Source organism: Desmodus rotundus, chromosome 1, assembly GCF_022682495.2.
Source record: "Desmodus rotundus isolate HL8 chromosome 1, HLdesRot8A.1, whole genome shotgun sequence".
NCBI lineage: Eukaryota > Metazoa > Chordata > Mammalia > Chiroptera > Phyllostomidae > Desmodus > Desmodus rotundus.
This window is the reverse complement of record NC_071387.1, coordinates 100,711,924-100,728,390: the sequence shown is the minus strand read 5'-3', so window position 1 is coordinate 100,728,390 and position 16,467 is coordinate 100,711,924. Positions and strand designations below refer to the sequence as shown.

Genomic DNA, 16,467 nt, shown 5'->3' with positions numbered 1-16,467 from the left:
CCAGGATTGTGGCTGAGTGAAAAAGTTCTTCAGGAGTTCCAGGTGTTCCTCTTAATGGAACCATATACTAACTTACTTGGACTCACTTGCCCTCAGCTCCGGCGCTGGGGCGGCAGCTCAAAAAACCCTAGAGACATACAGGGAGGAATTGAATTATCTGGCATCAGGGTAAGGGGATGGAGGGGCAGCTTTTCCCCAGGAATGCTGGCAGAGGCCATGTTCCTTTGCTAAGCACTAGCCCCCAACAAAGCTGGCAGGCAGGCACTATATCTGAGTCCCCATCACCTGGCTAACACTGCTTACCCGACCCTGGTGATTCCCTGAGACCCGACCCCACCCCACCCAACGTATGAGCCCACCCAAGCTGTTTCCAGTAGCTTTTCCATACAAATGGCCTGTCTTATCTCAAGCTATGGACTTTCCTAAAATCTCTCAAACAAGCAGCATATGGCCTTGGCATGTCCCATACCTCTTGCTAAGTGGCCCAGGTTTGGCACGAGTGGCAGCCAGCCTTGGTTCACAGCTGGGCCTATCTCAGGCACCTTCAAGGCCAGCATAAGTAACGGTCATCTACAGATCACTCTGCAGTCATGGCAGGCAACGCTGGGCAGGCACAGGCATTGGCTGACATTGGCCTGCACCACTCAGGAGACCCCAGAGCTACTGCACCTGGTAGACAGTTTCAGACCATGCTGAGGCACCCACCACCCCACCACCTCTACAGACAACACACTCAAGGGGCAAACTCAGCAGGCCCTAGAACCCCACTGATGTGAGCCCTGCTCTGTGGGATCAGCCACTGCACAGCAGATCCTTCATGGTGGCTGTAGTCAGTCCTCGCCGACCGGCCTGGGAGTAAATCCCTTCCACTGTCGTGCCAACAGCAATCAAAGCTCAACTCCAACAAGAGGGTACACACAGCCCACATGAGAGGTACACCTGAAACACCCAGCTTGGGTGACTGGGGAGACTGCATCACAGGGCCCCACAGGGCACCTACTGTACAAGGCTACTCTACCAAGATCGGGAGACAGAGCAGCACTACCAAATACATACAGACAAATACTGGGAGGCAGCCAAAATGAAGAGACGAATAAACATGTCCCAAAAGAAAGAATAAAACAAAATTCCAGAAAAAGAACTAACAAAATGGATACAGGCAATCTATCAGATGCAGAGTTCAAAACACTGGTTATAAGGATGCTCAGTGAACTTAGGGGAAGAGCAGATGAACTCAGTGAGAACTTCAACAAAGACATAGGAAACACAGATAGGAAACATAAAACAACCAGTCAGAAAAGAAGAATACATTACAGAGAATCGACAATGGAGTAGATGAAAGAGAAGATCAAATCATCGATTTGGAAGATAAGGAAGCAGAAAATACCCAATCAGAACAGCAAAAAGAAAAAAGAATCAAAAAAAAAAAATGAGGATAGCAACAGAGACTGGTTTTGGGAAGACAATTTTTCCACAGACAAGGTCGGGGAGAGACAGGAGCACAGAGCTCAGGCAGTAATGTGAGCGAAGCTTCGCTTGCTCACCCGCCACATACCTCCTGCTGTGCGGCCTTGTTCCTAACAGGCCATGGACTGGTACTGGTCCATGGCCCAGGGGTTGAGGACCCCAGGTATATGGAACCTCTGGGACAACTTCAAACATACGAACATTTGCATCATGGGGTGCAAGAAAAAAAAGAAAGAACACAAGAAATTGAAAACCTACGTGAAAAAAATGACAGAAATCCTCCCTATCCTGGTAAAAGAAAGGGACATACAAGTACAAGAAGTGCAGAGTATCCCACACAGGACAAACTCTAACAGGCCCACACCAAGACACATCATAATTAAAATGCAAAAGGTTAGTCCTGGCTGGTGTAGCTCAGTGGGCCTGTGATCCAAAGGGTTGCCAGTTTGATTCCCAGTTGGGGCACATGCCTGGGTTGTGGGCCAGGTCCCTTGTAGGAGCTGTGTGAGAGGCAACCACACACTGATGTTTCTCTCCCTCTTTTTCCCTCCCTTCCCCTCTCTCTAAAAATAAGTAAGTAAAATCTTTAAAAAATAAAATAAAATAATTAAAATGCAAAACGTTAAAGACAAAGAGAGAGTCTTAAAAGCAGCAAGATATCAATAAAAAAGAAGAAAAAGAATAAAAAAGGAGCAAGAGAAAAGCAGTTACCTAATACAAGGGAGCTCCCATAAGACTGTCTGATGATTTCTCAACAAAAGCTTTTCAGGCCCAAGGGATTGGCAAGAAACATTCAAAATGATGAAATGTAAAGACCTACAACCAAGATTACTCTACCCAGCAATGCCGTCATTTAATATTGAAGAACAGATAAAGAATGTCCTAGACAAGAAAAAGCTAAAGGAGTTTATCACCGCCAAACCAGTAAGGTGTCTTTTCTAAGAAGAAAAAGGAAAAAAAAAGATCAGAAATATGAATAATAGAATGGCAATAAATACCTATCTGTCAATGATTACTTTAAATGCAAGTGGCTTAAATGCTCCAATCAAAAGACATAGGGTGACTGAATATAAACATCACCCTTACATATGCTTTCTACAAAAGACTCACTTCAGATCAAGACACACACAGACTGAAAGTAAAAGGATGGAAAAAGATATTTCATTAAAATGAAAACAAACAAAATAAAAAAGCTGGGGTAGCAATACTTTTACCAGACAAAACAGACTTTAAGAACAAAGGTTATAATATGAGACCGAAGAAAAACCCCAGCAATTCCACTTCTGGGTATTTATACAAAGAAACCTAAAACACTAAATCAAAAAGACATACACATCCATGTTTGTTGCAGAACTATTTACAACAGCCAAGATACGGAAGCAACCTAAGTGTCCATCAATAGATGAATGAATCAAGAAGTGGTGCACATGTACAATGGAATATGACTCAGCCATGGAAAGAATGAAATCTTGACATCTGCAACAACATGAATGGATGGACCTACAAGGTATTGTGCTGACTGAAATAAGTCAGACAGAAAGACAAATGCCATATGACTTCACTTATAGATGAAATCTAAAAACCAAAATGACCCCTGGCTAGTGTGGCTCAGTGGATTGAGTGCCGGCCCAAGGACCAGAGGTTCTCTGGTTCAATTCCCAGTCACGGCACATGCCTGGATTGCGGGCTGGGTCCCCAGCAGGGGGCGCTGGAGGAGCAACCATACATTGATGTTTCTCTCGCTCTCTTTCTCCCTTCCTCCTCCTGTATCTAAAATAAATAAATAAAATTTTTAAAACAAAACAAAACAAAATGAATATGCAGAACACAGACAGACTCAGATGCAGAGAACATTTTGTGGTTGCCAGATGAGAGGTGGGTTGGAGGGATGGGTGAAGGGATAAGAAGTACAAACTGATAGTTACAGAGTACTCACAGTCCCAGGGATGTACAGTACAGCATAGGGAATATAGTCGATAGTACTGTAATAACTATGATGGTGTCAGATGGTCACTGGATCTATCTAGGTGATCACTTCATAAATTATATAAATGTCTAATCATTGGGTTGCACACCTGAAACTAATAAAATATTGCATGAAAACTGTAATTGAAAAAATTTAAAATTATTTATAAAAAAACACCAGCAGAGATATGAGTTCACTTTCATAGGAAGACAAGGTGGGTCTCCTTTCTGAACAAACAACTCAAGTTAACGGCAACTATTTCTCTGAATCAAAATCAGATTAAGACCTAGTGAATTAATCTGACATCAAAATAAAAATGATTTTTTTTAAAGTATCTATTCCTCAAAAAGGGAAGATCAATGTGATCTTTCTGAAATAAATAACCCCTTTTAAATATCTGTGGGGAACTGTTCCACGCGTGGGAAATGTGGCTCAGCCCCCACTTGGAAAACCAGTGGGGAGCAAAGTTGGTGGGCAGGACCCACGTCCATGGACAGGTTCTCCCGTGGGGAATCAGGCCTGCACTGTACATAGGCTGCTATGAGACTTGCTCTTGCTAAAACTCCCTCACCCTGAATTGAGGCAGCAAATGTTTACTGAGTATCTTTAACTTCCTAAAGTCTGCTAAACTACCCAAGTATGGAGTGTGACCAGTTCCCTGCCCCACCCCCCAGCAGTAACATCTTGTCTTTGAAGTAATTAGAAGTATTCTGTCCTCTGTTGTCCTTAAAAGGTAATCACCTTCAGTGAACCTGTGCATAGTAAATGAGGACCATCCTTGATGTAACGTGCCCAGAAAAGCAATAAAAGCCTGTCCAGGCAGGGGTCGGCTCTCTCTGTTGGGCTCTCTCTAGCCCTCTCGCCCTCTCTCACTTAGAAAGTGGCCAAGCCGTCCCTTTTCCTCCACAGGATTTCTGTAGTCCGTGTGTATTTGTCTATTACAGCCACAACACTGGATCCTGTGGGCCAGCCACGTCAAATATCCATGTGGTTATGATTTTGTTTTTAGAATTATCAAGTATCATGGGTATTTTCCAATGATGAAAAGATATCTTTTTAAAACATATACTTTTCGATTTCATTTTTGAATTGTAGTTGACATATTGTATTAGTTTCAGGTGTGCAACGTAATGATTCGACATTTTTATACTTTACAAAGTGTTCGCCACCATAAGCCTAGTCCCCACCTGGCAGCGTTTGCAGCAGTTACAGTGTCGCTGCCTGTGTCCCCTGTGCTGTACTTTCATCCCCATGACTATTTTTGTAACTGGCAATTTGGAATTCTTCATCCCTTTCACCTTCTTTGCCCAGTCACCCAACCCCTCCCCAACATGGCAACCACGTTTGTTCTCTGTATCTATGCGTTTGTTGTGTTTTGTTTGTTTGTTTGTTTTTTAGGCTCCACATGTAAGTGAAATTACACGGTATTTGTCTTTCTCAGTCTGACTGTTTTCACTCGGCACAATACCCTCTAGGTCCATCCATGTTGGAAATGGCAAGATTCATCCTTTTTGTGGCTGAGTCACGTTCCACTGTGTGGGAGTGTATCACATCTTTTAAATCTCTCTGTCTATCGAGAAACACTTGGGTCGCTTCCACACCTCCACTGTTGTAAATAATTCTGCAGTGAACATAGGGGTGCCATATCTTTTTGAATTAGTGTTTTAAATTTCTTCAGATAAATACTCAGAAGTGGAATTGCTGAGTCACATGGGAGCTCTATTTTAATTTTTTGAGGGATCTCCACAGTGGCTGTACCAATTTACAGCGCCGCCAACAGTGAGGTAGCGTCATCGCGTTGTTTGTGGACTTACTGATGGCCATTCTGACAGGTGTGAGGTGAGGTCTCCCTGCGGTTTTGGTTTGCATTTCCCTTAGGATCAGTGATGTTAGCATCTTTTCATGTGTCTATTCAGGCCATCTGCATGTCCTCTTTGGAGAAACGTCTATTCAGGTCCTCTGCCCATTTTTAAATTGGATTATTTGTTTTTTTGATGTTGAGCTTTATGAGTTCTTTATATATCAGACATATCATTTGCAAATAACTTCTCCCATTCAATAGGTTGCCTTATTGTTTTGTTAATGGTTTCCTTTGTGGTGCAAAAGCTTCTTAGTTTGATGTAGTCCAATTTATTTATTTTTGTTGTCTTTTGAAATAATATCTTAACAGGTGTTTACTAAGTAATGAACTGTGGCCTCATCTGGCTGGTTTGATACATACTTAGCGCTAAAGATACATTCATGCCATGTGAGGTTGATTCAGCCTGAACAATGACAAGCACAAGATTATCATGTTAATATTTTTAAAATTTAGAAACAATCATAAACTTACAAACAGCTGGAGGTAATACTGAATACAAAACATTTTTTTCTCGACCCAGGTGAGTGAGATGCTGACCTGACGCCCCGTCACTTTTAGATACTGTAGTGTGCGTCTCCCATGAATGAGAACTTCCTCCTAGGGAACCGCAATGCAGGCACCGGAACAGGAAGCCCACACTGGCGCACTACTGCCAGCTGACCCACAAGCCCACCCAAGTTTCCCCATTGTCCCCATGAAGACCTTCACAGCAGGTGGAGGTCGGCCTTGGCATTCAGTTGTCATGTCTCCTTAGCCTCCTTTGGTCTGGAATGGCTTCTGAGCCATTCCTGGACTTTTGTGTCCTTTTCACTATTGAAGAGTACAGACCAAGTGATTTATAGGATGTCCCCCATTTGCCTTTGTCTGATTAGCTTCAGACTATGAGTCTTCAGCTAGCACAGATATGACTATGTTAGATTATGTGTGCAAAAGTTTGATTTGTTCCAATTACTGGTGATGTTCGCTTTGATCACTTGTTTTAAAGGGGTGTCTGTCAGGCTTCTCATATGAAGTTACTCTTTTCTTCCCCTTTGTAATTCTTTGTGTCTTGTGGAGAGCTACTCTGAAACTATGTGAAAAACCAGCTGTCAATATATTCACCTATTTCTTCTATCAGTGAGAATTCATGAGCTCCCATTTCCTTCAATGGTCTGTAATCCATTACTATTATTTATTTAGTTTGGTGCTAAACTGACCCTGGCTGGGCCCGCAGAAGCTCACCCAAGCTGGCTTCTGCTCCTTTTGACAGTTCCCTTTCAGTGGTGGAGCACTTCCCTGCTTTCTGGCACAAGTTCTCACACCTTCCTCTCCCAGCTTTGGAATAAGCCTTCTCCCCAAGACCCCTGGCTCCTTTTCATGGAGAATGGCATGTAGAAGATTTGGGTGCTGGGAGTGCTCAGAGCTAAGAAATGTATGAGTGTGTATGTGGGTGTGCATGTGCATGTGTGTGTATATAAACACTGAACATGTACATCCAAATTTATTCCTAGATCTATCTCTATATATGTCGAAAACCATGCACTTAGCCAGCAACTCCAACTTCATGGTTCATTCTAATTTCTTCCCTTTTCATATTTGTCACTCCCTTCTCCAATAGTGAGAAACTCGGCTTCTGTTATCTTTAATATATAAGGTAGGGAGAAAGTGGGTTTACAGTTATGCACATGGAAAACAATAAAATAATAAGCAATAATACAAGAATAAACTCTGTTTCGTGTACTCGTAACTGCATTTACTTATTTGAATCAATCTACCTGCACATAACCAATCTCCTATCTTGGCTGCCCTGCCCTCTTTACCCTGCAGAGGCTCTGGTCCCCCATGCTGGCCCCCCAGGGAGTATTACCACTTTATAACAGGGTATTCTAAAAGCCTACCAATCTTAGAACCTCACACAACTCTCAGCAAATTGTTTTATGCCTATTCCTATCTTACTTAAGGCCCGCCCCACCTGTGTCTACTGCATAAAATGAATTCTATGCAGCGTTTGAATCCCCACCATATGCCAGAGACTGTGTACGACGCACCCTGTCGTTATGAACGCTCAAAGGGGTCCCACGTGGCAGGCACTGCCTTTCCCCCCACTTTACAGATGAGGAACGTGAGTGGCAGAGAGGTTGACTAACATGGCTAAGATCACATGGTGAGATTCAAACCCAGTCTGAGCCTAGAGTACCCCTCACTGTCTGCCTTCCAAATGGATGGGCAAATAGTCATTGATCAGTGGCTACACAGTAAAGGATGGTGATCATTCTATTTGTTATAGCGCTGTCAGAATTAAGAAAACCTAACAATCATTGAAATGCCCAGCCATGAGAAACTGGTTAGATAAAGTGTGAAGAGTCCATAAAATGTAATAGAATGATTGAAGTATTAAAATTGACAGATGTTTGCCTGGCTGGGTAGCTCAGTTGGTTGAAGTACTGTCCCAATACACCAAGACTGCAGTTCAATCCCAAGTCAGGGCGCACACAAGGATCAGCCAATGGATACAAAAATAAGTGAAACAGCAAACTGATGTCTCTCTTCCTCCCTGTCTCTCTGAAATCGGTTTTAAAAATTAACAAATTCTAATAACATTAGAAGTTGTACATATTTATAATAAGGGGAAAAATAATAGTAACTGTAAGTATTCTAGAATGTTCTCTAAATTTCTCATTTCCCTACTAACATACCCTTCTTTGTCACTAGGCCTACCTTGTTCAGTTTTATGGAGGCAAGCAATCAGTATTTTTGAGGCCCAGGCACAAAAACATTAAATAAAAGCAAAGTAATCAGTCCTGACCAGTGAGGCTCAGTAGTTCAGGCATAATCAGGCAAAACCAAAGGTCACTGGTTCGATTCCTGGTCAGGATACGTGCCTGGGTTATGGGTTCAGTCCCTGGTCGGAGTGCATGCAAGAGGCAACCAATTGATGTTTCTCTCTTACACTGATGTTTCTCTCCCTTCCTTCCCCCTCTCTAAAAATAAATAAATAAATAAAATCTTTAAAAAGGCAAAATAATCTTACCAAAATATCTTTTATTGCAATTCTCATCACTTTTTCAGTCTCGTTTATTTCCAGAGGTCTGGCAATTGCTTCTGTTCTCAGTTCCTATGGGAAACAATGACATAAAATTACATATATTTTCAAAGAGGAATTCTCAAAACCAATCTCCAGACCTAGATATGACTATGGACTGGTTCCTAAAAGTTTCATTAAAACGTGGATCTCACTTCCAGTCAAGATGGCAGCATAGGTAAACCTGGCACTCATCTCCTCCCAGAAGCACATGAAAATTACACCTAAACAACAGAACAAACATCATTCAGAACTGCCTGAAATCTAGCTGAATAGGTCTTACAGCTAGGGAATTAAAGAAGCCGCCATATCAAGACTGGCAGGAGGGGCGGAGACACAGAAAAGCTGGTTTCCCACCCACACGTGGCAGATAAAAATAGAGAGGGATCTCTTGGCTGCAGAGGTCCCCCCTGAGGAGTGAGGGGTCCCATCTGCACACCAGGCCCCCCATCCCATGGTTCCAGTGCCAGGAAGAAATGTCCCCATAACTTCTAGCTATAAAAACCAGTGGAGATTGAAGCTGAGAAAGACTAAGTCCCAGGTGTTCTTAAAGGGCTTGCACCCAGACTTACTCCCTCTGCTCTCCAGTGCTGAGGCAGCAGCTTGAAAGGCACCAGGACATATGGGGAGGAACTGAATTGCCTGGCATTAGGGCTAGAGCTGGGCGGGTGGCTTTCTCCCATACAGAAGTGATGGCAGATACCACTGTTCCTTTGATGAGCCCTCCCCCCACAAAGCCAGCAGGCGGACAGCATATTTGAGACTCCATCAACCTGGCTATCACTGTTTTCCCCATCCTGGTAATTCCCTGAGGCCCTGCCTCACCCAGTCGCAAGCCCACCCAAGCTGTTTTCAGTGGTTTTTCCATACAAATGGCCTATCTCAGCTCATGCTTCAGATTTTCCTATAATCTCTCAAACAAGCAGCATCCGGCCTCAGTGTGTCCCATACCTGTAGCTATGTGGCCCCAGGCCCAGCAGTAGCAGCAATCTGCCTTCATTCACAGCCAAGTCTCACCTGGGTACCTCTAAGCCCAGCACAATTAGCAGCCATTTGTAGCTCATGCCAGGTGGCCCCAGGCAAAATACAGGCAGCATAGGACCTCGGCTTGCACCTTTCAGGAAGCACCAGAGGCAGCAAAACCAGTGGACAGCTTCAGATCACACTGAAGCACCACTACCAACCACCTCCACAAGCGACACAATCAAGGGGCAGACTCAGCAGGCACCAGAGCCCCACTGAAGTAAGTCCTGCTCTGTGGGGTGGGCCCCTGCACAGCTGATACTCCACAGTGGTTGGGGTTCAACGATTGGTGGTTGCAGCCAGTCCATGCAGCTGGCTGGCCTGGGGGTAAATCGCTCCCACTGAGGTGTCAACCACAATCAAAGCTCAACTACAAGAGAAGGGTGTACACAGCCCACGTGGGGGGTGCACCTTGAATGCCCAGCTTGGGTGATCAAGGAGGCTATGCCACTGGACCCTACAGAACCCCTACCACATTAGGCCGCCCTACCAAGACCAGGAGAGTACTTGCTCTAATACACAGAAACAAACACAGAGAGGCTGCCAAAATGAGGAGACAAAGAAACATGGCCCAAATGAAAGAACAGAACAAAACTCCAGAAAAAGAACTAAACAAAATGGAGACAAACAATCTATCAGATGCAGAGTTCAAAACACTGGTTATAAAGATGCTCAATGAACTTAGTGAGAACTTCCATAGCATAAAAAGGACAAGTCAGAAATGAAGGGTACATGAACTGAAATGAAGAATACTTTATAGGAAATCAACAATAGAGTAGATGAAGCCAAGAATCAAATCAGCAATTTGGAATATAAGAAAGAAAAAAACACCCAAGCAGAACCGCAAAAAGAAAAAAGAATCCAAAAACATTACAGCAGTGTAAGGAGCCTCTCTGAAAACTTCAGGTGTACCAATATTTGCATCATAGGGGCGCCAGAAGGAGAGGGAGATCAAGAAATTGAAAACCTATTTCAAAAAATAATGACAGAAAAATACCCTAACTTGAAGATGGCAACAGACACACACGTCCAGGAAGCACAGAGTCCCAAACAAGATGAACACCAAGAGGCCCACACCAAAACACGTAATAATTAAAACGCCAAAGTTAAAAGCAAAGACAGAATCTTAAAAGCAGCAAGAAAAAAGCAGTTAGTTATGTACAAGAGAACTCCCATAATACTGCTAGCTGATTTCTCAACAGAAACTTTGCAGGCCAGAAGGGATTAGCAAGAAATATTCAAAGTAATGAAAAGCAAGGACCTACAACCATGATTACTCTATCAAGCAAAGCTGTCATTTAGAATCAAAGGACACATAAAGAACTTCCCAGAAAAGAAAAAGCTAAAGGAGTTCATCACCACCAACCAGTATCATATCAAGTGTTAAAGGGTCTTCTTTAGGGAGAAAAAAAGATTAAAAAATATGAATATAATGGCAATAATAAATACCTTTTAATAACTGAATCTAAAAAACAAACAAGCAGAACAAAAACAGATTCCTAGACAGAGAACATTTTGATGGTTGCCAGATGGGAGGGGGGTTGACGTAGGGATGAAAAAGGTGAGGGGATTAAGTACAAATTGGTTTTTACAGAGTAGCCATAGCAATATAAAGTATAAGGAATATAGTCAATAGTATTCTAATCACTATGTATGGCTTCAGATGGGCGTGGGATTTATTAGGATGTTCTCTTAATAAGTTATGGAATATCTAATGACTGTGGTGTACACCTGAACCTACAATGATGCATGTCAACTGTAACTGAAAAATGAAAACTGATTTAAAACTTTAAAAAAAAGGATCTCTGATGCAAAAACACTTCCGCCATCACCTTCTCCCAATGTATTCTGTAATTCTGCTGCCAACCCGGTCTCTCTCCAGTGCTCAAGGCCTCCTTTTTCAGCTACAGGCTCCCGGTCCCCATATTCCCACGGGCAACTTGCCATCCCTCATTCTTCTCCTAAATTTGCTTCTTTACCTACATTGTGTTCAGGTGACCCCTAAACCAAGTGCAGCTCAACTTGCTGTGTGAATCCCCTGCCATCCCCTACAATGTCTATCATTGGCAAGTTCAACCAATGAGAAGAGTGGCCTTGGCTCTGCCCCTAGCATCAGTAACAGACCAATCGAAGGAGCATCTGTGCTTATTACATCAGTACCGGGAATTCTGAGACATGGTATTTTAACGTGGATGCAGTTATGAGATTCCTGAATCACTTTATCAAATTCTGCCTTGGGCTTCCTTCCTTTACTGCACTGTGCACCTTACTTCCCCACTGGCAGAAAACTACTGAGGAAGGCGTTAAAACTTATTCAAGGCTCAGTGCCCTGCCTGTGGCTGGTGTTGATCCTCAGTGAACACGGGCTGAGTGCATAAAGAACAAAACTGGCTAGTGGATCTTTCTCAGATAATAACTGCACACAGAATTTGCTAAGGGTCCCATGGCTTCCAGGGCAACAGTTCACCACTGATTGTTTCATGAAGCCCTTACAGCACAGTGCTAAAAGGGCCCCCAGGGGAATCGTGGTGAAGTTTCACAAGGGAGCCAGCAGTCTGCTGACAAACAGCAAGTGACCAGCTCTTGTCTCTAGGTCTGTTAGGAACATGTACAGACTGCTGCTGCAGTAGGAGGGGAGCGATGGGGGGAACTGGGACACCTGCGACAGCATAAACAATAAAACATTAATTAAAAAATTGGAAAAAAACAAAGCAAAACTGGATGCCTGGCTTTCGTGCCCAGACATTCTGATTCACTGGTTTAGGGGACAACCTGGACGTCAGGTGATTTCAAAGCTCTATGGGAACCCTCCAGAACCACGCTCTTAAACAATTCCTCAAACATAATGGAAGGAGCACACTTCTTGAATGACATCAGCTAGAACAGGATTGTGAATAAATTTAAGCTGTTAACATTAACTTGGCTGATTGGTAGTCACTGCCTGTATTATTGGTTCCCAAACTTTGCTATGCATTAGAATCACACAGAAGACTTCAAATCTCCAATGCCCAAGTCACATTTCATACCAATGACATCAAAATAAAAGCCCGGCATCAGTAGTTTTTAAAAATCCCCAGGTGGACCTGACTGGGTAGCTCAGTTGGCTGGAGCATCAACCTGTACACCAAAAGGATGTGGGTTTGATTCTTGCTTTGAGCGTGTACAGGAGACAAACAACTGATGTTTCTTCTCTCTCTCTCTCTCACCAATGGACAATAAATAAATAAATAATAAAAATAAGCCCTGACTCAATCTGTTGGCTGTGGCTCAACGGGTTGGGTATTGTTCTGCAAAGTGAAAAAAAAAGCAGCCAGTTCGATTCCCGGTCAGGGCAAATGCCTGGGTTGTGCGTTTTGTCCCCGGTTAAGAGCGTGTGCAAGAGGTAACGGATCGATGTTTCTCTCTCACACTGATGTTTCTCTCCCTCTTTCTCCCTCCCTTCCCCTCTCTTCAAAAAATAAATAAATAAAATCTTTAACAGTGAGTAAATAAAAATAAACATCCCCAGGTGATTGCATTGGGCAATTCAGGAACCACGGCTCAGAGAGGGTTTTGTGGAGAAGAACGTGGCTGAGTGCACCGGGAAAAGCATCACGCTCAGTAAACTCTGCCGTGGACACAGAAGAAAAGTTTCAGCAACATATTTTCCATTCCCGAACTAGAAGTCAAAGGCATTAAAAACAGACCAGTACCCACCGGAACCAGGAATAGCAGCTAACACTATATATTACGTTCTCACACATTATTCATTTATCCGGGTACAGTTTAATAAAATCAGAAGAGCTGGGGGGGGACCTTAACTATCTGCTTAGCTGAGAAAGGAATTAAGTGCTCTGAGCACTGCTTACCCTCAACTCTACCTCCTTGCCCAGCAAGTCATACAGAGATGCTCCTTTGGAGGTGATTTCAGAAGCAAGCTGCCTGGCTGCTTTCAAATCGGCAATCTGGAAGGAAATCATCAAAAACAGGGAAGTGACAGGTTTTTTTAGCAGGCATGCAGAAACAACCAGTCTGTTAGTACGCACCCGTACCTCCAGTCAGTACAGTGACTACAGGGCACAGCTTCCACAAGACAGACTCATACTTACATGCTGTGGAAGAGAGCTAGCTCCCGGACACCAGTTTAGGAAACACCGACCTAAGCACAAATGAGGCTAATTCAGGGTCTCTCTAAAAACCCCAAAGTCAAGTCAAATGCAATCTTCAACCAGGAGGTGTAGGGGGGTGACAGTTGACGTGCTTCTTCTGATTTGGACAAGGTCACACCAGGAGGCCCTGGCTAGAGGAGGGGCAATCTGAGGGACACTTTTCCTAGTGCAGCATCCGGATGCCCTGTTCCACCCTTCTGTCCCCTCATTCTCTGCCTTCAGACTGCACTTCACAGGGCTGCTGTGAGGCTCAAATGAGACAGCGTGCAACACTACCTGGCTCCCGCAACGGTGGCAGTCACTGCTATGAAGATGATGAAGAAGAAGAAGATGATGATGATGATGAGTTAGCATCTAGCCCTGTGCACAAGTTTCTTTCTTAGGATTTGCATGTTATCCCCTCTTCCTTGAATATGCTCAATTTTCAAAGAGCCCAAAGGAACATTTCCCTACGCTCATACTCTCTCTCCCCTAAACGACAAATCCCCAAAGTCTCTTTTATTATCAAACCATCCGCAACAACTCTCAATATTAATTCGTAGCTGACAACTTTCTTCCTATTTCCTTAGTCCTCTAGGGTTCTGTTTCCACTAGCTCTAGCTTCTCCTACCTTACTAGCAGCAGGCTTTCAGTACATAGTTGAATTAATTTACTGTGACTTCTGCTTTTATGCAAACACTGATGAGTACAAAACTGACAAACCGCCCTCAGTCAAGGAGGAAGGAAAGAAGTGGTTCTGTGAGTGTATGACACGTTCCGTTTCAGTGTGAGAAATACACATCCCATCCCTCACCGCAAGCCTCTCATTGTCCTTACCTTTGAACCGAGATCGAACTTGAATTTGCTGATATCGTCCTCTCCTATTTTAGAGCCCTCTATCCCTTTGGTCTTCATAGCGTTATAAAGGACGGAGGTGATCTTCAATAGTTCTTTCACCGCATACCCATCTGCTTGGTACAGTTTCTTAGTATTGAGTTTGATATGTGCCTTGGTGGCCTATTTTCAGACAGAAGGAAACAAAAACAGTTTAAGACCCTTTCCATGTAAAATCTAAACTAAATCTCACGTAATCTCAGGTAAGTTGAAAATGTCTCTACCAACACTTGAGATATAACCTGATTGTGTTAAGAGTCAAGCTTTCCAGTGACTCACACATTGCAAGTGGGTGTGTAAAGTGATACAATCTTGATGGAGAGCAATTTTTGTGTAAATGACAACAAAATTACAAGTGCACATATCTTTTGACCTAGCAATTCCAATCCTGAGAATCTATCCTAGAGATTGATATACTCACAAATGAAAGGAGATACATATAGGTTATGTGTTATAGCATGCTTCAAAGAGCAAAGTTTACAAATACCTAAATGCCTATCTACTTAAATTACATAAATTGTGGTTTGTCCAGGCAAGCAACGCTACTCCAGTGTTAAGAGAATGAGCCCTGGTGGGGCTCCAACTGAGGTGGCTCACTTGGTTGGAGCATCGTCCTGTACACCAAAATGTTGTGGGTTTGATCCTCAGTCAGGGCACATTCCTAGGTTGTGGGATCAATCCCTGGTCGGGATGTGAAAGAGAGGCAACCAATCGATGTTTCTCTCTCCCTCTCTCTCCCCCTTCCTCTTGCTCTAAAAATCAATAAATATATCCTCAAGTGAGGATTAAAAAATAATAAAGAAAAGGTTTTAAAAAAGAGAATGAGGAAGTTCTATATGTATTTGGAAAGTTCTCTGAAATGTACCATCAAGTGAAGAAAGCAAGATTCTAAACAGTACACCCTCATTTGTGTAAAAAGGAGGAAAAGAATATATATACGCACTATATATATATTCTATATTGAACATATAGAATATATATATTCTATTTGCTTATATATGCATAAACTCTGGAAAATATTAATAGTGATCACTGCCCTGGCTGGTGTGGCTCAGTGGATTGAGTGCTGGCGTGTGAACCAAAGGGTCACCAGTTCTATTCCCAGTCAGGGCACATGCCTGGGTTGAGGGCCAGATCCCCAGTAGGGAGGGGCGTGCAAGAGGTAACCAACTGCTGTTTCTCTTGCACATCGATGTTTCACTCCCTCTCTTTCTTGACCCCTTATCCTCTCTCTAAAAATAAATAAATTACAATCTTTAAAATAATAATAATAATAGTGATTACATGGAATAGAACTAGACTGATGGCAGAAAGAATAAGAATTTTACTCTCTATCATTTCATGATCTAAAACAAAATTTCTAAACCTTGAAATATATTATCTATTCAAAAATAAATAAAAATCTTAACAAATAATGAATTAAAAACAAAAAATTTGTTGGCGAAATGCCTCTACAGAACCTGGTAATGGAATGGGTATAGAACCTTGAAAGCAACCCAACGAGGGCTCATCTCTTTCTAAGGTACTTAATTTTACAACTCCATCCAATAACTACGAACTAACCATGAACTGGGCAACTGCCTTAATGAAGAAAACCCGGTCTTGTTCCGTCTCAACCTCAGAAGGGATGTCAGTCTGAGGCTCATACCTGAAAGAGAGAGAGAGGGAGAGAAGACACCAGTTAATTAAGTATAAAGTCCCCGAAAGAGAAAGTAGGCAACTGTGAAGTCAGTGGATCTGCAACCAGAAGCTCTCTGAGTCCCCTGCTAAGTAAGATAAGAAAGACTTCAAAAGCAACACAAAATACCAAACACCCAAGGGAGCAAATCCTCACCCTAAGAATAGGTTTAACTGATTTCAAAAATCCCATTTGGAGCTCAGCTTACAAAATTAAATCTCTCTCAGACCTCAAAGTTTAATTAATCAAAATGAATGCTTTGGCTGATAGCCCTTGACCCAGAGCTAAGTCACTTTCTTCATGTTATTGATGACCCGCCAGGACGCAGCAGACTGCAGCCCGGGGCCTCTTTTTGCACAGCTTGCGAGCTAAGAAGGGTTTTTACATTTT

The 16,467-nt window shown here is 42.9% G+C and overlaps 1 protein-coding gene across 6 annotated transcripts in view; it reads right to left on the bottom strand.

Annotated features, from left to right (window-relative positions):
- CLUAP1 (clusterin associated protein 1) overlaps positions 1-16,467 on the bottom strand; it is a 43,449-nt gene that overhangs the window by 22,916 nt on the left and 4,066 nt on the right. For all 6 annotated transcript variants that reach the window (XM_045189807.3, XM_045189806.3, XM_024553292.4 and 3 more), the window contains 4 exons: positions 15,963-16,047; positions 14,343-14,522; positions 13,227-13,322; positions 8,305-8,388 (listed from right to left, as the gene is read on the bottom strand). In XM_045189807.3, coding sequence (XP_045045742.2) covers positions 8,305-8,388; positions 13,227-13,322; positions 14,343-14,522; positions 15,963-16,047 — 445 coding nt within the window. The remainder of the gene's footprint in view (positions 1-8,304; positions 8,389-13,226; positions 13,323-14,342; positions 14,523-15,962; positions 16,048-16,467) is intronic.